The sequence below is a fragment of the Agelaius phoeniceus genome, chromosome 3 (genome assembly GCF_051311805.1).
Source record: "Agelaius phoeniceus isolate bAgePho1 chromosome 3, bAgePho1.hap1, whole genome shotgun sequence".
NCBI classification, from domain to species: Eukaryota; Metazoa; Chordata; class Aves; order Passeriformes; family Icteridae; genus Agelaius; species Agelaius phoeniceus.
The window spans coordinates 28,190,503-28,217,663 of NC_135267.1; the positions used below are offsets into that span (position 1 = coordinate 28,190,503).

General features: G+C 36.1%; 1 protein-coding gene across 1 annotated transcript in view; it reads right to left on the bottom strand.

The window, feature by feature from the left end:
* The window catches only part of MCPH1 (microcephalin 1), a 121,861-nt gene extending 96,966 nt beyond the window's left edge, over positions 1-24,895 (bottom strand). The window contains exons 1-9 of the mRNA XM_054629226.2: positions 24,751-24,895; positions 22,564-22,655; positions 20,157-20,275; positions 15,179-15,263; positions 14,524-14,644; positions 14,096-14,236; positions 13,075-13,170; positions 9,900-10,901; positions 4,496-4,608 (exon numbers count right to left, since the gene is read on the bottom strand). Of these exons, the coding sequence (XP_054485201.2) occupies positions 4,496-4,608; positions 9,900-10,901; positions 13,075-13,170; positions 14,096-14,236; positions 14,524-14,644; positions 15,179-15,263; positions 20,157-20,275; positions 22,564-22,655; positions 24,751-24,769 (1,788 nt within the window). The 5' untranslated portion in view covers positions 24,770-24,895. The remainder of the gene's footprint in view (positions 1-4,495; positions 4,609-9,899; positions 10,902-13,074; positions 13,171-14,095; positions 14,237-14,523; positions 14,645-15,178; positions 15,264-20,156; positions 20,276-22,563; positions 22,656-24,750) is intronic.
* Between the last annotated feature and the right edge of the window lie 2,266 nt (positions 24,896-27,161).

Genomic DNA, 27,161 nt, shown 5'->3' on the forward strand with positions numbered 1-27,161 from the left:
TGATGCTTAACTGGTTTTTTTCACATGGTTACAGAGTTTCTTCTTTTCATTCAGAAAACAGTATTTTTAAGGTTTTTTTTACTTTACAATTTATTCCAATTGCATTTCTAGTGATTTGAGACTTTTGATATGAGACTCCTAGATGCCTTAAAAGATATCCAGCACCTCTCATATCCCTCTAAAAATATAAAACTTTTTTTTATTTGAATAAAATGGCAGTTAATTGGTTAATATTAGTCTCTGATCTTTTTAAAGTACAAGATATTTAATTTGTGACATGCAACAGGTGTTGTGATAAATGTAAACTTTTTTGTGACAATAAGCTGTGAAATGAGCACTCAATAGTTCACCACTACTGCAAATAACTTGTTTGAATACATCTTTGGCTTTAAGATGAATTTTACTTATTTCATTTTGTCCTCCCTATGCAAAGCAACAAAGTACTATGTATCCAATTTCACGGAATAATTGAGAAACACATCACAATGCATAAAGGGTTTACTTTATCCCTGCAATCCACTATCATCAACTCAGATTTCTAGACCAGGGAAGCCACCTGCTGACATTCACAAGCATTAATTGACAGTGTTTATCCTTACCAACTCTGTCTCAAAACTAAGAGCACTGTATGCACTGACTTTGAACACACCAAAAGTCCTGGTTTTGGGGTAGTGGTGATGCATTTTTAAACTCAAAAATCTTTTTCCTGAAGCTATTAAAGGTTTCTGAAAATCTTATCTTCCCCAAACATGCATGCAGCTGCCATTATAAACTGTTCTGTCTCCGTGGCTTTTGTTTGTTGACAGTACAATTTTACATATATTTGATTCGACATCTCCCACATTAACAGTACAATAAGCATGCCTAAATAAAGAGTATAAATAAAGAAACTATTAGTACTTTAACCTAAAATTGTGATATACCTGTATCTGAACAAAGTGATTCTTAGTTTTGACTTCAGCTAAAACAAAATACAAGAAATTCAACCTGCATGAGGTTTTGAAGAAAACAAAACCATACCACAAGAGTATAGCAGAGAACACAAAACCTATAGCTTGATTTCTATTAAAGAAACTACAAATGAAAAATTGAAAGAACCATAGCAGTAAATAATGTTAACACTTAGACCTAAATATTTTTGTTTCCTAAAAGATATTTTTCCTTGACTTTTTTAATATTTTCCATTACATAGTGAACTCCAAAGACCCCCTGACATGCATTCACTGTACTGAATGAATTAGAATGGTAGTGTTCATTGAAGCATACACCACAGGGAATGAGTTGTAACTAAAGTACACTAATTATCTGGGAGCTACATTCAGCAAGCATCTAAAATATTTTTAAAGAGGCATTAGATTTCAAACCCTTTTTCTATAAAAAAAGATAGCTGCAATTTACATAGCTGTCTCTTATTTTGGGAAGGAAAGTAATGAATTTAACAGATCACACCTATAACAGATTCCTAGCAATATGGTCTGTCTGAAGAGTCACATAGCCACATGGGTGGGAATGTTTGTACATCTAACTATCTAGGAAATGGCATTTCTTTTACAGCTGTATTTTTAGCATAGAATTTCTTTTAAGATTTAAATAAGTGTTAGGAAATTCTTTATAATAATGTGATTCAATAAAATATTACTTTTGTTGTAGTGCATTTTTATATTTTGTAATACTTTGAAGTAGTTTTGTTTTGTATTCCCATATTTTTCCCAAATGGTTTATCCCAGACTGTACCCCCCTCCCTTTACCTGTGTAATTCCTCTCCCGGGATGAGATCATCCCCAAACCCCCACCCTGGCTCTCTGTCAATCACTCAGCATCCCATCCCTCCATCCAGAAGTTTCAGTCCAAGTCACCGAGTGATTAGCCAGAGGCTAGGGGTCAGCCCCCCAAGCCTTGCCCTATATGCTCTCCTATATGTCTATCCCCCAGTACCCATCCCTTAGGGTCACTTATTGGTTGGTAAAATGTTATTTACTTTTGGTTTCCACCTCCCTTTAAACGTGACCTTGGCACATCTCCCAGGGCTCTCGGCAGGAGGCCCCCTGAGGTGCAGGAGCTTCCTTGGGATCCTAATAAAACCTTGGATTAACCCCTGCTAAGAGTCGGCCCTTTCTCTTCTACTGATGTCTCTGGAGTCTCTTCTGCAGCAAAGCCCGCCAGCCCAGGTGCCCTCAGCACCCTCGGGGCACACACAGAGAGTGTCTCCCTGCCAGCCCAGGTGCCCTCAGCACCCTCGGGGCACACACAGACAGTGTCTCCCTGCTGTCGGCCGTGTCGGGGCTGCCCTCCCTGGTGTCTGCCGACTCAGGACTGGCCCAGGGTTCCTGAGAGGCTCGCAGAGAGACAGAGACATACTTTAAACAAATATTTGCACCATTTCTCTCCCATTTTTTCTTTAGGCAAAGGAAATTAACTTAGGTTTTCTAACTTAACTTTTACATTGCCAAAAGTCAGCAAAAAGTTGCAATGTTTAAGCCATAGCCACTGGAAAAAAGTATTAAATAAAAATGGTGTATAATGTTTGGTTGCTTTTATGAAGCTCCAAGAACATATTTTGATTGGTACGAGAGAGGCTTTGCAATATAATTATTTACAAAAATTTACATGGTCTGATTTTGCTTAGAAAAATCTCTTAAAATTTAAACTTTTCAGTGCAACAGTCTCATTGCCAGACATAGCACCTGGTTAATCACATGGCACCTCTTTGTGAAGTTCTTTTTTTTTTTTCCCTTTTCAGTCAAATCCTTGTCCTTCCCCAAAATTGTCTCCATATGAACCTGCATAGTCAAGATGACGATGAAAACCTTTAAGATAAATTTTAAAAAGCATTCAAGACATGAATGAAACTATGTACTGCTATTTTATTGACATTTGATAATATTTTAAATAATATTAATTATATTAATATTGTATTAATATTAATGATAATATTATTTTAAATAATATTATCAAATTATATTATATAATTTTTATTGATATTTGATAATATCAATAATACCATTTGAATGAAATGATATTATGACTAAGCTGAAATGGGTGGATAAAAGAAGCCACTTTCAGCCAAAACACTGAATAGAAATTTTCTCTAGCACTCACTTAGCTTTGCTACTGTTAAACACCTCACAGAGCATGCTTTGCAAGCAGACACCATGTGGAACCATTTAGAGGTACCTCTGACTGAAATGTCAGATCTGAAAAAGGGGAACAATAAAAGAGAGTTTCATATCGCTTTTTGTTTCTCTTCAGTACATAATCGTTATGTTGGAATCTTAAGACAAATGAGTCAGAATTAGCACTGAACATATAATGCTCTTGTTGAGCAATTTCACTAGAGAAGGAATCAGTACCAATAAACCTGACAAATGTCCAGGCACACTTTCTGCAAATAGCCTTAGAAAGAGCCATTGAGTGTGGTTTGTGGATTTACATATAGCAGCTTTAGTCAGTTTTCTGTGCCAGGAAATTAAACTACTCTGGAGAGATATTTTAGCCTAAAGAGTACACTATCTTAAATGCTTCTACAGGACATGCATCTAGAGTGATTTATACCTTCTAGTTCCTAATTTTACACATCATACATTTAGGAAAATAAATGAAATAAATATTAGAAAAGTAAAAAGGAGTAAGGTGCAGAAAAGTCAAATAATCTTTTAAATCCAGAGATCACTGGTCCATGGAAATTAATATCCAATCTTCAGGATGTTAAACATATTGAACAACTTAGCAATTGTACCTACACAAAACCTTTGCATAAAAAAGTTTCAAAATCTGTATCAGTCTCTTTGAAATTCCACCAGTATCTACCAATGAAACAACTAATTTCGTATAGTTAACAACAGCAGACATCCTAAGTGCTTTAGGACTTTCCATTTTCAAAAGAACTCAGCACTCATTTCAAATGTGACTTGCTACTTACTGATTAAAAGAACTAATATCTATTTTCCTGATCAGTTTTATATTTACTTAAAAGATTTTACAAAGGAAAAACACTGAAAAAAGAGATTCATTACTGACTCAATCCTTTCTCCCTTTTTTATAGCCAAACTGAGCTCAAATACTAAATTAAGAAATTTACCAGAACCTGAAAGAAAATCTTGCATAAATCTTCATTCTGCAGAAACATCCACTGGTAATGAATGATCCAGTATAAAACAAATTTTAAAAACCTGCTGCATTTAGTAACTCCTCCAAAAGGGACAGGCATCTTTTCAGGTAACTTTAGTGGCTTTTCAGCTTTTTTCAGTTTGAACTGGCTTACCAATCTCATTTATGATGTCAGCTTGGCATGAACTCAGCCACTACCAGTTATCAGAGAGCTCAGTTTTATGATTATAGACCAAGAGCATTAGTATAATATTTCAAGAAAAGTGAGATTCAGGAAAGTTTTAAAATTGATACTGCAAAGAGAATTTATTTTAATTTTTGTACATACAAAGACACTCAACGATCCTCCATGAAAGAGCCTAACAAAGCAAATGTCAGTTAAACTGACCTTTTGGAGTCTTCCAGCTTTTTTTAAGCCCCCAGTGTGCTTATTCTTCTGCTCATTAAAAATTTTGCAAGAGGCATCAGTAACATGACACTCTGAAACTTCATCTTCGCCACCTAGAAACCAGATTTGGAAAAATGAAAAATGCAATCTTATGAAATGAGACTGCAACCTATTATTTTATCATAGCACAGCACTATGCACCCTTAAGATACTTAATAATTTGTACCAGTTTGTTTCACTGGATTTCAGTTAGGGAAAAGGAATGACACTCAAGCATCTGACTTCATATTTGAGTACCTGTTCTTATAAATAAACCAGTTGTAAAGCTCCCAATTTCCTATATTTTTTAAACTATATATTAACTACAAGTAGAGAATCTGCTAAATTGCTATTTGTTATAAAATGTGCAATTTCTCTGCATAGAGATATTTGGGTATGAAGCTTCAGTGGCTAGATTTTCTTCTTCTTATTGACACAATGCTTTTGGTACACACTTTGTTTATCTAAAATGACATGAAGGTCTGAAACTTGTTTTCAAACACTTTTCACACAAATCTAGCAACCTGTTGGCAGGCAAGGATTCTGTGCACATAAAGGCATATCAGACCTATTATATGTGAAAAGGAACCATCCATAAGAATGCACTCTGTCAAAACCCAGTATTTTTCATTATGTATTTTATGACTTCTTCAACTCTGTCAGGATGACTTTCCTAAGAACTAAATAATAAACTTCTGAATCATTTGAGAAAATAGCTTGCCTGCCTAAGATGAAAAAATTTGATCTATCTTTTAAACAATTAAGCTTTAATTACTCTAAATTTAGAGAGCATTTTTCCCAAATGTCACTCAATAAAGTCTAATTTAGAACATTTTTTCATTTTTAATTTCAAAAAAATGGATGAGATCAGTTAAAGTTTAATTAGTGATTAAAGTGGCCTAAATTTAGCACTTGCCAACTAAGTTTTTTGATTAGTTTTGGAAAATACTGAAGGGTACTGTCCCTATTTAGTATGCATATAAAACTAAGAATCATTTGTTTTTCTCTGACAGCTACTTAAACTCTTAATCCTTGAGGTGACAAAACATCAGATTACAATTAATTATAATTACTCTCTTTAAAATTATAATCTTTAAACTAGTCAAAATTCATTGCGATAATTTTGTGTAATAAATGTAAACCTGGTTTTCAGGTTCAATTGTTAATTTAAATTCAATATTTAGGTATATAGTGTCATGTAATAAAGAGATAATAGCTATGTTAATTTTATTTAGTATTGCACTGAGACCAACCATTTTCAATTTGAGGAAGACTGATGGCAAGTAGAAGAGGAGAAAACACCTTGCCACACAATAAAGGAAAAAAATACCTCTTCTTCCATAAAAACCAGAACTTTTAAACATGTATTTAAAATCTTAAAAGATTCCCAAACTAATTACATGACTGCATAGGATGTAAGGAGATCATGTACTCCACTGCTACACCAAAGTAGTCTCTGTTAATTTCGATTAGGTTATTTCAGGTTTTTTGGGGTTTTTTTGAAGGGTAGCTTGGGTTGGGGGCTAACAGTGAAAAGTGGTGTAATAATCTAATAATCTTTTTACTACTCTGGCCTGAATGCTCATGCTCCACAGCACTTGTCCCACTTGGGCCTAAAGTCCTTAAACCTGTACACTTGGACTTCTTTCCAGTTCGGGTTGACTCCTGTGGGTTCTTCATATTTACAGGAAAGTAAGAGGAGAGGATAATGTCCCTTTTCTCTGATTGTCAGCTCGTGGATCTTAGGCATTACATTAATAAGGCCTATTCTTTGCTATTCTATTCCTGTCTAGCAGCACTTCTCAAGCACTTTCCAGCTTTTCCATCCTATAGGTCTCAAGCTTCACTATTTTCTGTTTTTTCCTGATTACTTTTTAAAGTAGTCAGGCATAAATAATGAGTTTTCATCTTTAGTACCTTTTCCTAGAGGACTTTAAAGTTGACAGAAGTTTTTGAAGCAATTGCTTCCAGGGTTAGTTCTCCTTAAACTAAGTTCAAATATGCAAGTAACTCCTGCCACTATTAGGATTTAGGGTCCATTAGATCCCCTAAATCCTCTTCAAAAACACTGCTCAATGATTGGCACCAAAATGAACAACTGAGCCCTCTGAAGCATTATCACAAATTAGAGAGATTTTGCTTTGTAATTTAAGCTTCTACTCATTCATGATAATTTTAACACCTATGAGAAGTTTTGAACCAGAATATTATCTTCAAAATTCCATTTGATATTTCCATTGAATTGAAAAGCAGTGATTAGGCAAAATGAGCTAGTTCTACTCAATCAAATAAAACATGTCTATCTAATAAAATCTTTTGCTATAGTACGGTTCTCTACCTTAAAAATATTGTTCCAAAGTGTCATTCAAGGAATGTAGTATCTACTATTTTGTACTTATCCATAAAAGCATTTACCCCAACATGAAAGAATTAGGTCCAAATGTGTCATCATTAATCCTTCAGGTACACATGCACAGAATATTTAATACCTTGTGTTGTTATTATATTATAGATATTACTGAAGCATGGGCAAACAAATTTTTATTATACAGAATATAATTTCTTCAAGTTTTCTGAGAACATATGTGTTCCCCCAGGTCCTCAGAGAGAGCCTGTTAATGGTTTATAAAAATTGTATGCAAATTGTTATCTGCTCTAGGACAAGTGCCATCAGACTTTGGCAAATCTGACTACATCAAAATAATTCTCAGCCTGTTCCTCTACTCAGAAATACTTGTCCTCTTTTGTTTTAATAATTAGTTATAATTCAACTTTTTGTGATGATAAATAAAACAAGGAATCAAGGAAGAAATAGCTTTCTTCTTCATGCCTCATTTTTTTTTAATAGGACATAACAGAATCTCAATAGAGGACATTATAAAATATTTTTAGTAAGCCTATCTTCTTCCAAAGCTGAAAAAAACCAAAAGGCACATCAAACCTAAGGAAGTTTTTACATGTGTGCTTTTAAAGACATAACCATTATCTTAGCAGCATTAAGACCCTTAACACCTAGAACCTCAGGTAAAACTCAATAATCTAAATTAAACACAATGATTTCTTGCACCAAATAACAGAACGACATTCTAGATTTTCCAACTTAACACTGAACTACATTAACTACAGTAAAATGGGTCTTAGTTTAAGTCTTTTTGCCAATTAAGATAATATTTGCCTTCCACATTAGCATAAATATATAAAATGCACTCAGATAAGCCTTACGTTTATTTTTAAGACTGGAAGTAATGCTAGGTCTGAGTTCAAATTTCTAAATGATTTTAGCATGATAAAAGCTTAAGATAGTATACTCTTGCATTCCTTATTTATTGTGCATTATTATTTATTGTTGTAGCTTTCAGATGAAGAGTCACATGACCTGTAGATGAGCAAGATGAACATAAGTAGCAGAATTTATTTCAGCAGAACAACTGGGCAGCCTTGAATGTGCCCTACAAAGGAAACCAATGCTTGCTACCACATAAGCATTAGGCCTTGAAAATTTGGTTTCAGATTAGCCTGCATATTCTACTTTTAAAATGAAGTGTTCTAAGTAGTCTATGGAAAGAAAGCTTATCAAATCATCTTGTCATTAAAAGTACTGGGTAAAAGTGCCACTGACATAAAATCACAACAAAAAATGGGCAAGAAAAATGTTTGATATTTAAAACAGATATAACATTTTATATGTCTATTTGATAACTTGTAACCTTATATATATGATGAATGAAGACAATTCATTAGTTTTTAAAAATATACTGGATTTACCAGCTTTCAAATAATGTACAGTATACAGAGAAAAACCCCAATTTGCAATTTATTTACTAATAGGGACAAGAAACAACTTACATTTAATTAAAAAAGGAAATGCTTAACCCATAATTAATAAAAATCAATTATTCCATCATAGAGAATCACAGGAGTAAGTGTAATACAAGATTTTAATTTTCTACCACGAAACTTGCATTATTAGGGAAAACACAACTTCTCTTACATTATTGATTCCTTCCATCTTTAAGTGAGTTCATTCAAGCTGTCAAACTTGAGGTCCTACTTGCCTACACTTTGTGTAAATCTATAGAAATAATATCCTTTGGTGAAATTAGGGAAATCCATTTCATCAGGTCCAGCATGTCAGTAGTAAGCCTGCTGTATGCCCTCCTTGCTGCCCCAAGATCTTGAACTCCAACATTTCACGGTCACTGCAGCCTAGGCTGTCTTTGAGCTCCACATTCCTCACCAGCACCTCCTTCTTGGGGAGAACAAGATCCAGCATGGAACCTCTACTTCATGGCTCATCTATCACTTGGAGCAGAAGGTTGTCCTTTATGGGTGTACATTTATACCTGTATGACATACAGCTGTATCCACTGTTTTTTAAACTGTGTCAGAAATTATGCACTCCAGATACTAAATTACAGGTGTAATGAACTCAAAATGGCAGCTCACAGTTCAGCAGCTTATTACTCACATCTATAGACACAGTCATGGTTCAACATTCCCACTGGATTTCATAAGTGATAGCAATTTTGTTGAGCCCTTTAAGTTAATCATTAGTTTTATATAATTAATTGATGCACTACTACAGAATTTTCTAGGGAAGATAAATTACTAAAATACACAATTGTAGTTACAAATATTCAACTCCATGTAAAGCTTGACAAGGCTCAAAATATCAAAATCTGAAAATTATTCCAATGTAAGTTAGGAGCATCTTTCAGAGAAATTCCCGAGATTCAATATTTTAGAATCATTTACATAAAAATACTTTATGCTAAACCAACTTGAAAATGCTTCAATATAAAACATGCTCTTAAAATTATAATTAAAAATTAAGATCAGTTCCATACAAAAAAGTAATGGTTGAAAAAGATGCTTACATTGAAACTCTTGCAAGTCTTATTTCATCGCACAAGTTACACATTGATAACTCAAGTATTTTTTTCCACTATAGATTTTATGATCCTAACTGCAATTTTGGTAACAATTTTCACTTGTGAAATAAAAATAGTTTGAACAAGGGAACCTATGATGAGACCATGGTTTCTTAAACAGATTTTGAATAGCAACAGAAGGTTAGAAGACTAAGAGAAACAAGGCTCAGCATTACTTTTTTTGTGTACAGTGAGCAGTTTCCTTATCTTCTATGACTTTGTGTTTGTCAAGTATGGGAAAACAAATAGGTGGTCTTTTGGATTCTATGCATTCATTTATCTGTCTCAGTAATTAAGTCAGTATTTTCTTCTTTTGGTGTGTTTCTGAAGTATTTTTCCTTTTGGAATGGCAGTTCATTTTGCAATTTAGTTGCATTAGTATATCTAATGCAGTATGATATCTTTTGATTTTCCAGCTCTATGTAGTAACTTACCAGCAGTGTGAGCACAGTCATTTATACTGTTGGAGGATTTTTCATGAGCATGCTGTGGCAGCCTGTTCACATCATGAGCATCTAGAACTTCTCCAGTGTCATCTTTTCCACCACCTGATATATTTAATGGTATGCTTCCAGGATGTTTAGCTGGTTTGATTTTTTGCTTTACTGGAAAATCATTTACTGAAATAGATGTCTTCCTACTTATCTTAGTAGTGTTATGTGGCTCACAGAAACTCACATCATGTAGGTCCATGCTTGCAGAAGAGTCTTTGCAACAAACTTCAGGAGGATTTTGTGATTCCTTTGGTACTTGTATCTGTACTTCATTTTCATTTGAATTACATGATGAAAAGAAGTCTTCATAAGAAGCCTCTTCAGTGCAACAAGACTTGCTATAAGTAGTAATTGCTTGCAAGAAACCTGTAGAGTCTGATGCACCCAGTTCTGAGGTAGCCAGCTTCAAACTTGGTAACGTTTGTAGTTTCTTTCTCTTCTTGTCTTCAAGAACAGAATCATTTCTGTCAACAGGGAAGCTTTTATCCAGTGAATATTCATTTAAGTCTCCACTATTCATAGGCAAATTAGAGAGACTGTCAATCAAAGCAGGAACAGTACTTAACTGGACTATTTTTTTGGAAGGAGTAATATGACCAAAGCCCTCAAGAAGAGAACTTTCATTTGCAATTGGAGTAGTCTTGCTCTTGTTCTTTTGATTTTTCTTTGGAAAATTTAAATGTTTTTTCCCTAAAGACAATCTGTCATCCAAAGTGGGCTGTATAATCTGTTTCTTTGTTAAACTTCTGGTACGTCGTTTTGGTGTTAATCTCTTCTCCTCATTGCCATGCGATGGAGAGTTCACTGATGTGCTCATGGACACATGAATATCAGTCCAAGTATCACAGGCATGTTCTGCTACCTCTGTTCTCTGTCTCTTTAGCGGCTCAGTTCTCCAAAGATAATCACAACTGGAGTTCAAGCAGTCTTCCATTTGTTCTTCTGCAAAACAAAAAAAGTGGCAATATAAATGAATTGAACAAAACAGAAAGAGTATCAATTTCTTAGTGAAATATATATGGAATTCCTGAACTGGAAAAAATATAATTAGCCACTTCTTTGGATATTATATGGCAAGTCAAGAAAAACTGAACAGAAAATGGATTAGAAACAAAGCACATTCTATGCTGACAAAAACCTACAGTTCTAGTTATTGTATCCCCTAACCTGGTCATAAGCACCCACAAGTCCCATTCTGCTTTCTTGAAATAAGGCAACAGAGCAACTCGTTATTTCTCTTGCATTTGTAGAGAAAGCAAAATTATATGCTGATAAAGTTGGCTTTAATAACAGTGGAAACTCAATTTTTCTACCACAGCATTAGTACTACCTTGAAGATTTTGCAGTTAAGATGGATTTAAATACAACACCATACTATCATGTCGCATACATTAAAACCATGCATTAAACATAATAAGAATGTGGATAGACTTATTTCTTGTAGCTATTCTTATGAAATCAATTTGTGTTAGGTGTTACACAGAATCTATTCATAACTCTTCAGAATAAATTCCTCCAAAACAAGCTAATGTACGATTAATCTCAACATACATTTTTTAAAATCCTGTTGTTCTACAAGATGATTGCAATAGAAGCTTTTGCTAAAGTAGCTGTTTAGTGCAACATCACAGAATACTCATTCTTTAAGTTCTTGATATTATTTACTTACTAGATATAGATAATATTTTTAAACATATAGTGTAGCTAACTATATTAAGAAAAATAAAACACATAGAGATAAATTTCACATGGTATGATCAGTCTCTCATACTGATAACTGACAAAGTCAGCTTCAATCCTCAAATTAACCTGGCTTCTTGAACTTTCTAAACCTTTATTAACCAATCTCATATATCTCTTAGACACAAACATAGGGGACACTGTCACAGAGCACTGGAGATGGAAGCTACACTGAATGCTGTCATGGGAATTGGTGGTCTTAACGTAAAATTACATTGTGCAGTTGCAAAGCTGAAGGGACATACGCAAGGAAATCTCTCAAATTACAATGTTCTACCTCATCAGCACACAACTAATCTACCAAAGTAAAAGAGTTTGCTGGCAGAGCTATGCTACTTCCAGTATTCAACTATCACTTCTCACTAATATTGCATGAAGACATAACAAGCTGTCGTAGGCTGCAAGATACCCACTGTGTTCTTAGGTAAGCCAACATGACAGAACTCCTGTATCATGTCAATAAAATATAACACCTCAAAATAGAACATGGTATACCTTACTGTTGAGGGAGAATGGAGAGCAGGCAAACTGCTCTAGTGGCCCTTATTACAAATTCTAAAGACTCCCTTCTCCTCACTTTTCTACTGAGATCAAGGCCAGCATCTGACTTGAGCTCTTTGCCCCTGCGACTGAGAGATGACATGAGGTCTGAAGCACAAACCTACTGCATACATAATCAATACTATTAAGATATTCACCAATGGAGCTCAACAGACTTCAAAATCTCCTCCCTGCTAATATACCAAAACACAGGAACAAACCCCTAATTTATGAGAATAATTTTATGAGGTTCTTACCTTACTAACAAATTATTTTAATCCATCTTAAACCATAAAACATTTAAAAAGCTGATGTATTTTTACTTGTGTTATTTCTTCAAGCTTGACCACTTAATCTGAAAAACACATTAGGCTAACTTTCAAAGTCATGCTTTTCAACTGAAAATTTGGAAGACATTTCAGTTCTTTGAGGTCTTATCCTCATTCAGATCTCTTTTAAGCTTCCCACATCACACTCTTTGGTGTGCACTCTGTGTTCTATATATGATCACTGTTAAGAGCAGAGAAGATTGATACCATGTAGGACAGAAAGATATTAATAGGGAATGGTATGAGTAGAGAAGAGGAAGTGAGGCCAGCAATACAGCTATAAGGCAGAGCATTTACCTAGTGGTGTCCTCATGCTCCATTTTTCTTGACTTCTTAGTACAACATACTTTCTTTAGTAAGGAAAAACTAAGATAATTCAGCTTTAAATATAAAAGATCGAGAAAATAGATGCAGTTCTCATTTCAGCATACCATATTTCCAAAGTAAGATGTAAAGGCCATGTATTATTTTTAATTTCTGTAAATAGATTAAGTAGTGTTAGTTACCAGGTAGCAGCTCATCTTCTGAATTAGTTAAGATACAAGTAAAAAGTGGGCAGTCTCCTGGTGAAGTACTTGGAAGTGTTTGAGTCATTTGTGAACCTAGGAATAAAAAAAAACCTATTAGATATTTGTAAGCATTTTTTCTGGGTAACTCAGCAGCACATTTTTCTGAATCTAAAGAATAGTGTAAAACTATTTAGAAATTATTACTGATATTTCTAAAGCCTGTTGAGGCATTTTACTAAAGAATCTGTGAAGTCTTGCAATTGGCAATCACATCTTAATATAACAGAAATGCTTTTAATGTTTGAAGGTTTACCTTAAAATTTGGAGAGAAAATAAATACAAGCCTCACTAAAATAAACTGAGATTTAATTTTTCATCCATTTGTATTACTGTTTCTTTACTTTCACAATTGTTTTTGAAATTAGAAATTGACAGTATAGGTGACATCTTAAAACATGCACATCTTAAAACTTCAAATACTACAGATGCTGCCCCACCAAAAGATGTTCCACATTCAACATTTTTTATAGTAATTGGCAAAACCTACTGACTTAGATCTTACTATTTTCTCAGTAAGGCAATGCAAACACTAAAAAAATCTGAAAACTACAATCTAGATATAATTCATTAGAATATCCATTTTAAAATTGACTAGATTTATTTAATTAGGTTATTCACATTTATTTATTTTTTAAGTTCTGTTCTTCAGTACCTGGACAGATATCTCATCAGTTCTGGAGTCCTTTTTAAACTCTTGATATGGGAGATAAGGAAATAAGATTTAGAGTTTCACTGTCAAGTTTAAGCAAGAGGCTAGAAAGTCTAGCATAAGCATTAGTCCTCTTGAGCAGCCTAGTGATCAAAAAATTATTTTTTGGAACACAGGCAACCACTGTGCTCCAAACATGCAATCAAGAAAAAAATTCTAAAGGTGAGAGCACTGGTGCATGAAAAAGTCAGCAATAAAACCAGCAGCCACTTGTGCATACTCATAACTAAGTAAAATTCAGCTTCTTACCAGTAGGAGAAAGATTCTCTCTTTTTTCCTTCATATCCTTTATTCTTCTTTCCATTTCATTGCACTGATCTTTTATCTTATTAACAGGGCTGTATATAAGTGAACCATTGTCTTCAAATAATAAAACTGGTACATCTGTATCTGCACAAAGAAATTGTATTTATATATTAATATTTGAATGCTGTAACAGCCTGAGATGAAGTTTCTTTCTTTAAAAAAAAAAAACTTGGCAAAAAAAAAGTTTTCTTAGATTAAGATCATTACAGATGTCTTAACACAACAGAACTGCAAAGAACTCAGTAAAAATGACATCAACTTAATTTCTCATAACAAGATGCAAAAAGCTCACAAAAACCCCAACCAACAAACACCAAAACCCCAACAAGTGCTTTAAAAAAACTTTGCATCTTAGTAAAAAATATTCTTACCAGCATTAACTGCTGTCTTTTGTAGAGCTAACTCTTTAGCCATTTGGTTCAGTCTTCTTTGAAGCTTTTTATTATTTTCTGGAGTTTTTTCAACATAGTCTTTTGGCTGCATACATTTGTGCTACAAGACAGACAAAACTCTTAAGTATATGTACAAAACTGCCAAAATAATGACACCTCCTATTTTGCCTACCACTTTGTCGCAGTATTTATTATTGGTATTTATGCTGCTTATCACCTCCTTGAGAGTGACAGATAATCACAGAAATTAGCATTTTGCAAAGTAAACTTTAATATTAAATAAGAAAGAAGGTAACAGACCTTTTTTTTTTGCTTGCGCTAAAGATTTAAAGGTAGTTTTTAAAAATATTTGTTGCAACTCTGTAAAACATAAGCCACATAGTAGTTGTGGTTTTTTGCTTAGTCAGCATTATATAATTTGAATTTAGATCTTAATATTTTTAATTACCAATACAAAAACTTGATTTATACTTTCTTCACATGATCACAGCAATAGACTGTCTTTAAACTCTTACTGAGATGGACAGGTAGAGTTTACAGAATGTTCTGAAAATAGTTCAAATGCTTGAGGTCAAAAAGTCAAGTTCAAACTTTAAAGTTTTTTATTCTAGGCCCATTTAAAAAAAACACATACTTTTTTGATTGGTAGTAGAAATCCTTCATTAGTGTCTACTGCAGGAAATAGGGATTCATCAACATGGGCTCCAGTTTCTCGACACCTGTACAGTAAATTAGAGAAGGTTTGGTGAGTTTTTAGTCTCTTGGTTTTCTTTGAAGAATGAGAACCTTTATTGCAAGAACAGTTGTCTGAGCCCTGCAATAATGAAACACCAGTCCTTTCTAAGCATCTAACTTTAAGGTAAGTACTGTAATGTTACCCCTTCCCCTGCCAAACATGTGATCCAAATTTTTGTGCCAATGATGCCCTCCAAATTGCTGTTCTGGAAGGGCAAGATTCCCACTCATGTTATTTTCCACACTTTTCCAAGCTGCAGGACTGTGCTCGCAGCAGCCGCTCGTGTGGCTCTGGTGACACCTAGCGATGGAAGCGCTACACGGCGTGAGCCTGTACAGTTATGGCCTCATCCTTACTCGGCTTGGGATGGACGAGAGAGACAAACCACTGCAAGTATTTGTCAAACTCGCTGAATTTAGAGTTCTCAGGAGCACCAAAGAGAGAGATTCACCAGCTGGACTTCAGTGACTGTTATTAAATTCTGGATAATAATCAGCACAGATGTAGACTACATGAAAAGTTACATTAATTCAGAGATTTCATTGATTCAGAGAAGCAAAACAGAAGAAAATATTGGTATTAAATCTATGAATCTTTTACTTTGCAGACAAATCTGAATGTAAATGTTTTATATAACTTATTTGTGGGATGAGTTATCCTGCTAAGAAAACACAGGTAGAGCTTCACAATTACACATTTGATGTGGAAGTATTAAGTGTGCCTAATTTGGGCAGATTGTAGCTATTCCATTTTATATGGGGTTTTGTTCCTGGGTTTTGATTTTTTTTAGACTGCTCACTTAAGTATTTGTGTTAAAGAAGTAATAAAAAAATTTTGCAGTCATCCCAAAGCTGTTACCCATTTTGCATTACACTTTAAATTTTTTTACATGACAGCAAGTCCATGACTTTTGTTTGCTATTTTTAAAGTTAGACACATCTATCATTCTTAGAAGGAAAAAAAAAGCAAAAGCAAATAATAGTTTTAAAATTTAAAATAACTTTACTCTGCAGTTATAAATCTTTCTGATTTTTAATTTTCATCTTAAAGAGTTGTCTTCTCAAATTACTTCCTAAACTGTAGAACTGCATACAGTTTAGGCTCAAATAGATGCTCATGTTATAGAGCAGAAGCTTCCAATAAAAGTTTGAGGCAAATCATTGGAAAGAGCATTAGAAATCCAGTAAGAATTCAACAAGGCAATGATCACTAAATACTGCACAAACCCTTCAAATGTTTCAGGCTTTTATGGAGAAAACTAAGTATTACAGCACTTTTCACCTCATTGGGCATATTCCTCTGAGAGGCTCAAGCACTGCTCAGGGGAAGGCAACACTGGGGTGGGTACAAGTCTAACAGGCTGGAAGTAGGGGTTCACCAGCTGTTAAGTGTGAGAGTATTTTCCACAAAGAGAAGTATCAGGAAATGCTGCACTAATTGTTTATTACTTTCTTCCTTGTCTGGTATTTTCAGAGCTCCAACATCAAAAAAGTAGCATCCAGATTAAATATCATAAACTGCAGCACACTGCAGTATCCTCCAATATCAAGACACCCAAGAACATGTAAGAACACAAAAATGATGCCAAACATTCCTAGTTTACTGAGTTCCACAGATTTCTGGTTGTCAGATGGTTAGAGGCAATACTATACTTGGGTTTTGACAAAATGAAATGTTTAATTGCTTCAGTAATTTTTTTATCCCATGTAAATCTTTGCTCACTATGATTTTGCAACAAGGAGTTCTACAGCCTAACCCTGTGTTATTGAAACTCATAATTTACTGTTTTTTCTGAATCTATCTCCACATGTATTGATGTAATGCTTTCCAACTTTTCTGCTGGAAAGGAAATATAGATTCATTTCCCATTCAGCCTCTCTACACAAACTTTTGTGTTCACAGTAGTCTTCCATCTTCACTCCTTTTCCAGACTGAAGCATTCTTTTCTTACAAGATATGATTGAAGAGACAACTATTTTATAACTTCAGTCAAGCTCATTGCCATCCTCTGGCAACATTCCAAATATAACCATGATAAAATGCTGTCATTCCACTGTATGAAGTTTTATGTTCTAGTTAATTTGATTTTTGACTACTGCTGAGGTAACAATGCTATGAAAATGTCTACTGAAAATATCAAAATGCAGTGATCATCTTTCTGATATGCTTAAGAAGACTGCTTTAAACAGCCTTCTTGACACCAGCAAGGACTTTATTTCCCTTCAGTCTTAGCTTCTTAACAGATTTTTTTCCATTTTAAGTAAACTCCTTTTTAAATTTAAGCATTGTCATAGAATTTCTTGGGTTTGGTGTTCCAGTATGAATACTTATACTGCAGACATACTTATGAAAAGGTTCTTTGATATAGTTTGAACAGCAATCCCCAAACCAATTAAGACCAAGCAACAACTAACATGGTTTTGCACTGCACTCCTACAGGAGCCACCAACCCCCAGTCTACACCAGAAAGATGATACATACTATTACCTTGCTGAGATAACATTTCACAGCTTTTCTGACCATTTTGAGAATGTTCCACTTGTTACTGAATGAAGCAGCTAGTTAATCAAGCCAGCTTTTTTAGCAATGCTAAAACTTCAACTCATAGGAACTCTGCATGATTTGCCAACACAAATTATCAGGTTTAAACTACGTTTCCATTCACACAGGACCATAATTTTATGGGTACATATTATTCAGTCCTTCCTATTTACATTGTTCCAGGGTTCAATAAACTATCTTCTATCTTCTGCCTACCAGTGTCTGAGACATGGATGTACTAGACATGTAATGTAGTCAGGCACTCTGGTTCTCTTATTACAAAAACTGAAAATTTGTATGTATACTAGCACAGACTCATTTTAATTTTGTACTGCCTGTGCCTCATTTGAATAACCCCATGAACAGTAGGAATATTCATTACTATCTCTTATACAAGTTTCAGTGCTCTTGACCTATATTTTGCTCAAGGATATGATATTCTCATGAATTCTGCTTACAGCATACACCAATCTAAGCTGTATGTTCTTCTGTACCCTTTGGCATTTACTTTAAACTAAAGAGCAGAAGAAAAACATTACAGAGAAGTTCAATGATAATTCACAGCTTGAGTCCTCCTCTGAAATAAAATACATCTATTTTAGATGACTCCTCAAGTTCCAACAAACTTCATCTTCTAAGTCATGTACCAAGACCTTGCTTTGGTCAGAAAATTATAACAGGAATACTTAAAAGATACCAGGAAGATGCTAGCCTTCTCTTTCCTACCAAACAACCTAAGTTTTCCCTGTAGATGCTTTCTCTTGTCTTCCTTTGTTGCTGTCATGCAGCAAAAGTTAAAGTTCCTTGAGGCTTTTACACCTGGATTTCAAAACTCCATGATGTCCCCTACAGTATCACATACCCAGTTGTTTCTATGCCTGAGCTTTCCACAGTGTTCATCTACTCAATGCCTTCCAGCAGTGCAGAGGAGAATCTTTTGGTGGAACTGCTATCACAGAAAGAATATTTCTGAATGACATGTCCTAGACTCTCCCCTGTAAGGCACTCTCATTCTTCCATTGCTGGTGGTACTCATCTGGACTTTTATGAGATCCTTTTCACTACAGCACATCCAAACCATCACTAATTTATAGCTCATGTGACTAAGATTTCAAATTCTGTATTTATACACTTAGCCACCTGAAGAGCATATTCAATTTTACAAGAGTATTGAAATCATCATCACTGTCACACATTCAAGTAGCACCAGGTCCCAGAAAGACATTTTCACATAAATAAAATTTTGCATCACCCTCATTTTCAGGAACTTGAGGTATTCCTTCTTTGGTGTTAAAGCTGGCTGGATTGTGTGACGGTAACTTCTATATCTGACATACTTTAAAAAAAAAAAAAAAAAAAGAAAAGCCCTGTGTCTGCGGATTTGAATGAATTTCTTTTTTGGCTAGTGGACTTGCATCACAAATTTCCAGGTTGTACTGGCCTACATTTAGGTGTCTGTAGGCCATAGATTTGCCCTCCCTCCTTGTGCCCCCCTTTTTTTAAAAAAACAAGCCCAAAATATTTGCACTTAGACCACTACCTCTCCATGCATATGACAACTGGTACAGGTAAGGTCCTCTTTACTTGATTTATATTCTAATTTCCACAATCACATTGATTTATCAATGGGAGTCTCTGACACATGCATATTCATAAACTGTGTTATTACCCTTCATCTGAAGTCTTAAGTTAGGCCTCATAAGCACTTTGCAAATTCAGAGAAGCAGCTATGGACTAGCAAATGCTAAAGGACTGGTTGCACAGATGAAATTTTTCTTCAATTTTTTAAAAAATAAATTTAACTTTTTCCATATGGTAGAAGAGACTTTTCATGAAGTTTTGTTCTGAACTTGCCAAATATGTTAAAAACCAGAATACATATGGATCTTTTTCTTTCTTGCTAGGATTTATTCTGTTTACAGGATTTAACTACAGAAACAGTACAATGCCCTTGATGAAATGTGCTTTTACATATGAAAATGGAAGAATTGTATTCAATGTAAGTATGGCCTTCACTGTCTATACATGCCATCTGAGAGCACAGAAGTAGAACTTCTGTCTTAACACAGAAGTTAACAAATGTACTATGAAACTAGTTCACCACATTCATTTTTTAAGAGTTTACATTTTACCTTTTTGTGTAAGTCACATGCTTTATAATAGGAATAATGCCACAGAAAAGATTTCATTTACTCACAGATTTATCACTTTTTCAAGTACATTAATAAAACAGTTACTGTATTTAAGTTTTTCAATTTAAAAATACTAGAAAATTATTATTAATATAATATTAACTCTGAAATAGGTCACATTCATTATAACCACAAGTACTCACTTTTCCACCCAGAGTACAGAAACTATTTTTACACCCATGTTCTGTGCTTTCTTCCATGTAGTCAAACGTCCATCTTTGAAGACTACATGGGTGACATGCTTGTTCAAAGTTTTTGAAACCTGCAGAAATACACAGAGAGCTCATATTAAAGTCTGATAATTGGAAAATGCTAATGAAGCCAGCTAGTGTAGCCCATTTTTAGTGTATACACCACTAGCGTAAATATTATTCTAAACATTATGTTAAGGACCCTTTTGATCTTTCCCAGCTTCACAAGAAGCCTCAAGCAATCAAAACTCCAGTCTCATTAGGCAAGCTAATGCAGGCTAAAGGGATGGAATAGCCCTTTGTTTTCAGTCTCCTCTAGGTTACCATTTTCAGCTCCCTACTCTAGATGTATCACTACTTTTGCAACATTTTAATTTATATAGTGCAACATAATTTCTTATGCAACAGCCAGGAAAGAAAGCAGATGCCACTATCCAAAGAAATAACAAAACACCTTTTAGGCAAAAGAACTCAGACTTAAAGCTAACCTCACTTTTTAAACTAATTTTTCACCAGTAAAAATCACTTTTAGTTTTGAGGGAAAGGCTGTTTACAAACAAAACTTATATGGGAATGCATTAAAAATGAGAAATACAGAAAATTGAAAGCGCAGATGATCAAATTTTCAATTATCAGCTTCCATTGGCAAGAAATGTCTTCAGTTCTAGATACTCCATTTTTCACAAACAAGGCTTCCTTGGGAGACCATGCACCCCACACAGAACTGCTTGATCAGTTGTGATTGTTGACGTGGTTACTTCAATAGAACTCTTTTTTTACTGCAGCATCTCCCCAGACAAAGAGAAATAGCTCCATAACTTTCTGTTGTGCCCTCAGTTGCATCATTATGCTTTGCTAAAACATGCTGGGTCTGTATTTAGCTTTAAGAAAACTATTTAGCTTTTCCCAGCATTGCTGGTGACAAGCTGATTATGACTTAGAAGACAAAACCCCATGATATTTCAGTATCTAGGTATAAAATGATCCATTAGTCTCTTACAGAATAAATTATTACTCCAGATGCAATTGCTTACTCACTTCTGCCAGTATCTGGCTCACATGTCCTAAGGATGCTTGATGTAACTTTGCCTCCAAATTATGGAGGAGCACCACCTTACACCTCCCTCTCACCTTTCCCAACTCCTCCCCTTACCCAGTGTGTCTTCTGCTGCTCAGCTGAACTTTGAGTTGTCAAAATCAACAATCTAGCAAAAAACTAATTTAGAATTTAATTTCCTGACACAGTGAACCAAGCCAGCTTAGTACCACATGCTCAGCCAAGAGCAGGGAAGTGCCTGGAATAGGGAAGGGGCATGACCATCCCTATCCAGTCATAAGGATATACTAAAGAGGCTCATCTGTATCATCACCTACACCATATTTGGTTATTTTGACCCTTTTGAAGAATTTTGAAGCCTTATGCTTCTGCCATATTTTCTGTGAGAAAAAAGTCTTACATCATAAGAATAGAATTACACAGGTCTGACAGTACAGTATAGAAATATTTCTTTTACTCAAGTTATTTATTGAGAGTTGTGTTTGCCTTAATAACAAAGCCAGTTACCCTGTTTTGTCACACTCACTCAGCTTACTTCATACAGAAAGAGAGGATTTGGGGAGAGCAGCAAGATTTCCTAAATTACAGTAAGAGACATCTACACATGCCCATTTTAAAGAGCACTGGGAGTCCACACAAGTATTTTTTTTAAATAAAAAAAATCTGGGCTATAAAAATCTCCATTAACCAGTGACAATGTGCTAGAAGGGAAGATGCCAGTTTGACTTTGGTCTCTGGTTGAAATGTTACAGCTGGCAATTAAACATCTTTTGCACCTACAAGTCAACTATATCTGGTACGGAAAAAAATCATTGAGACATATACTGAAACTCTTAAGATGTATTTTTACTAGTACTTTCTGGAGCTGATACAAATTTGGGGAGAGTGAATGGAAGAATAAAATGTCATGGTACTTGGGTTAGGACACATTTGTACTAACAACAGAGTAGCTGTTTACAAGTTGAAAACAAAACAAAGTAAGATACGTGCTTGTAAACCACAGGTTTTCAAGACTTAGATTTGCTTTGCCCACAGTCTGTGGCAAGCCCAATACTTCCCACGAGAAGCATGATATCACATTAATATGCAAAGAGGTCTGTAGATGTAGAAAGGCTTTAAATGCATTTCCCATCTGTTAGTAGCAAGAATATTACAGCACACTGGTCTATTCTCAGGTCTCTAAATTTCTGCCTTCTTGCCCTTTAAAAACTCATACTAAAATATATGTGACAAGTAGAACAAGCAAGCTAATTTATAATTAAGATCTTTCCTATTCCATTTATTTCAAAATAGTCCTCTTACTTTTGCTCCCATATCAAGAAGCTGCTGTTCGAAGGTTTTTGAGTAATTTTCTGTTCTGTTAGATGACCAAACTTCTACAAAGGCAGAAACACCTGGATCAGAAGACAGAAAACAACAACTAATGAAGTATATACCATGGTAAAACTGGTTAAACTGCCTTTTCAATAAAAGTTTATTTTATACATATTGCATTCAGTTGCAAATACAGCTTTTAGTAAACTGAGTGTCAGACTTTAGCAGCAAAATTTTTTTTAGTGTATTTATGTCCCCTAAATTAATTGTAATGGAAATAACTTAGAAGTTTGACATTAACTAACTTTCTACTTCATCTATTTAAAACACACGACCAGCTTAACAAGCAATACATTATCTTTACATGACTGCTCACCCTTACCATTATTTAATCACTTTTAATCTTCAGATTAGTTAAAAATTTGAAAACCAGTTGATACAACACAACTTCCAGAACAAAACATCATCACCACAATAGAATTACTCCTTGCCCAAACTCCCAGAAAATGTTGCAGAAATATTACTTAACAGTTTCCAATTGACTTCAATTTTCATTTTGTTTATATTGAAAGACCCAAAATTACATACATATAACAGAGACTAATAAAGTCTCATTTCAGTTGCCATATGCAACTTGAGATATTGAGATTTAATTAGCTTGCTTCATTAAGCAGATTAATAAACTCTTCAAGGAATCAAGTCAACCTTGCTTGAGAATATCTTCAAGCAACCAACCAAAGACAGAAGTACTGAAAAGTAGGGATAAACAAATAAAACTTATAACAATCCCTTCATTAATTTTACATAGGACAGGCACCAAAGTGACCTACAGTTCCACTGGCCATGCAACTTTCCCATATTGAATGGCAAATCAGGAAAATTCCAAAAACTGGAGAAATGGCAATTCACTAAAAACAGCTTCAGGCAAAGGCCAGACAAGTCTAAGAACTCAGGAAGAAAACCAAGAGTTTAATTTTGAAAGGGTCATCCTTAACGAATATTGCTTAATTATCTTAGCTACTAAGATAATTAAGCATATCCTGATTAATTATTATGTAGTCTCATCTGTCTTCTTTCTAAATGAAAACCAGAATAATGCTCCAATTATTCATAACAATAGGAGTACTCTTATAAAGATTAAAGTATTTTTACAACTACTAGAAATATTTTGAAATACAAGAGAAATGTGAAACAAAGCTCATGCAAACTTCCTCATGCAAGGCACTGGGAAAAATCTTATTATCAGTACTATGAATTCAGATATAAATGGGAATTTAAGACAAGTCTACTCCCATGTGCTTTTAACTGTGGTCATTCTGCTACCAGACTGGGGCAGATTCTGCCAGAATTGCTTTCTTCCTTGATAGCTCAGTTGTGAAAAAAAAAAAACCACTTGAATTTGAAAAAAATAGTATCTTCCTCTTATATAAAATATTTTAGAACTTTCATAGCTAAAATTCTCCTGGAAAAACACATCAGAATATTTCAGTAAAGGTCTGGAACTAACTAGGAACTTAAAGGGATGCTACTTCAAAACTCCATGCGCTTGCAATAGGATCAAAGGTGTATTTTACATACATAATAATTAGTCAGTTTTAGCTAATCAAATATATTCCAGCAAACGGCAAGGCTTTTTTCAGTTTTTGTACAGTAGATGAAAAGGGAAATGAGGAAGTACTTTGCGCTTTTTTGAGCTAGAAGATCTCTGAGTAGAGATCGGTCCTTGTAAACGTCAGCCTTAGAAGTTCTCAGAGGAGGTGATCGCAGAGGAAAATGGCCATGAGAGGGCAACTTAGCGAGACAGAAATTTTGATTTGCAGAAGAAAGCCACAGCTGACCGGAGTAGGAAGGACAGAGGGGTCGGGGGGCAGTGCCCCACCGGGGAGCACCCTGCAGTGCCACACGAGCGGAGGGAGGCGGCTGGGCCTGCGCCCGGGCACAGCCCGCTCGCACCCGGGGCCGCCCCCCAGGCCCCGCCGCCGGGATCGGGCGGGTTCGCGGAGGGGCAGAGCAGCCCGCGGGGCCTCCACAGCGGCCGCCACCCGCCCTGCCGGGAAGCGCCGCGCCAAGGGCCGCAAGGAAAAACGGGGCAGGGGCAGCGCGGAGCCCGCGCCAGCCCGGCGGCTCCTCTCGGCCGCGCCGGAGGAAGCCACCGCAGGGCGGCCGAGCCGGTACCTTTCAGCGTGGGCTCCATTGGCAGCACAGCCCGGCAGCTCGCAGCGCCCGCCACGGTTCAAACCCGCCCCCGCGCATGGCCCCGCCGCGCCTGCGCACCAGCGCCCTGCCGGGGCCGTGCCGCTGCGGGGCGCGGAGCGACCGCGGTCCCGCGGGCCTGGTCGGAAATGGGGTGTGCTCGGACCAGCTCCGGCCCTTTCCGGCGCCGGGGAAGGCTTGGCACAGTCGCAAGCTGCTGGAAACGGTGTCACACAAGTAATTAGGTTGGAAAATACTTCTGAGATCATCGAGTCCAGCCTATGACCCAACACCACTCTAAACTGAATGCCACATCCAGTCTTTCTGTAAACATTTCCAGGGACAGTGACTCCACCACTTCTCTGGGCAGCCCATTCCAATATCGAATCACCTTTCTCGTTAAAAAAATTCGTCCTAGTATCCAGCCTAAACTGCCCCTGCTAAAGCTTAAAACTATGTCCTCTCATCCTGTCACTAGTTCCTGGGACAAGAGACTGACCCTTAGGTGGCTGTACTACCTTTCAGGGAGTTGTAGAGAGCAATGAGGTCCCTCCTGAGCCTCCTCCAGGCTAAACACCCCCAGCTCCCTCAGCTGCTCCTCACAGGACTTGTGCTCCAGACCCTTCACCAGCTCTGCTGCCCTTCTATGGACTTGCTCCAGCTCCTCAAAGTTCTTTCTGAATTGAGGGGCGCAGAACTGGACACAGCGCTTGGTGACCTCACTGTGCTCAGTACAGGGAGACAATCACTGGTCCTGGTGCTGCTGGCCACACTACTGCTTATAGAGGCCAGGATGCCTCGAAGTTTTGACAAGCCAAACACTGAGTGAATTTTCTGTGTGACCGTTTGCCTTAAGGAGTCCTAAAGAGGCATTCCTGAAGAATTTTAGTTTGTAGGAAAGTCCAGCATCAGAGAACTGCTGGTCTCTCAACTCTCTGGTGGCCCAAACTGCAGCATGTGAAGTGAGAAAACAAATAATAGAAAAAGGCAGCAAAATAGGGGTTAGTAAAGAGCACTATGAGACAGTATTTACCAAAGCATGTATAACTGCTTGAGAGCAACTGTGCCATCAACTATTGTTAGGGAACCCTAACAGGAGCTGGCTGTGGTGCTCGAAGGCTGAAGTGTAGAAAATGTGATACCAGAGGGAAGTTAGAGAAAAAGTCATGCTTTCCCCAGGGAAAAATGATAAAATGTATAATAAAATAAGGGAATTAGTGAGTTTAAGGAGATCTGCTGTGAGAAAGAAGGAGCACATAGGGGAAAATGATGCTGCATAGCTTTATTATGCAACTCACAGAGCTTGGGAGTTACTATATAGTTGTACAAATTGATGCTGTTCTGAAATCTTCAATATCTAATGGTAATTTCATAATCTGAAAAATAATATAGCTGACATGGAAAAACAACAGAGATGCAACACAAGGATACTAAGTGATTTCCATATGAGAAATAGCTATTCAGACAAGGACTTGTCCACTTGGAAAAGAAACGGTGGAAGGGGGGTATACTAGAGGTCCTTAAAATCACGAGGATGTGCAGAAGGTGAACATGGAGAGGTATGTTCCCAACAACAGCTAGTTAGTACCAAAAGAGACTACCAGATGGGGTCTTCTCAGAAGACATATTACCATATAGTGCCTCATGAGGCTCTGGAAGTGTTCAGAGTGCTGGCAAACCACATGGTTTCTGAAGCAAATCCAGCAAATTAATGAAAAACATTTTAAGACTATAAAAAATGTACAAAATCACATTTTCCTTAGTAGAGCCTTGAACTGTATATTGCTGAACTCTGAGAAGGTACAGAGAACACTTCATGTTTTTCTTTTTTTTCAGTCATTTTGCACTGGAGAGACAGTGCTGACCTAAAAAGTTTTGATGTGGTCCATTATGCACATTCATACTTTCATGGACAGACTCAGATCTTGACTCCTAGGAGTCTACTGAGCAGATGGCTTTACTAATGCTTTTTAAGATCGGTTAATCTAGTATGTAACATTTTGGCATTGATACAGTTTGTTTCATTTCCAGGGCGTTGGTGATGCACTAGATCTGTGGCAAGTGTTGAGTGTAAGTTCTTGGGTGCTCCCTCTGCTGAATGTCTTCCTTTCACTTATGTATTCACTATGTGTATAAAGTAACCAGTCAATCTATGTATATATGCTTGGTTTTATTTACCTATCCTTTGTACTTCTGTCAGTATGTTACACAGTTCTTTGCTGGGCAATAATAAAATATTTTTACCAAGGTTCTCAACTGTGCCTCAAGGAAAAGGGAGTTGTGTCTAATGCAGCATCTATAAACATTGATCTGGAGGCAAGTCCAGAAGGGGAGGTAGGGGAGATTTAAAAATGCATTGAAAATCCTCAGTAAAAAATCCACAGGCTATGTTT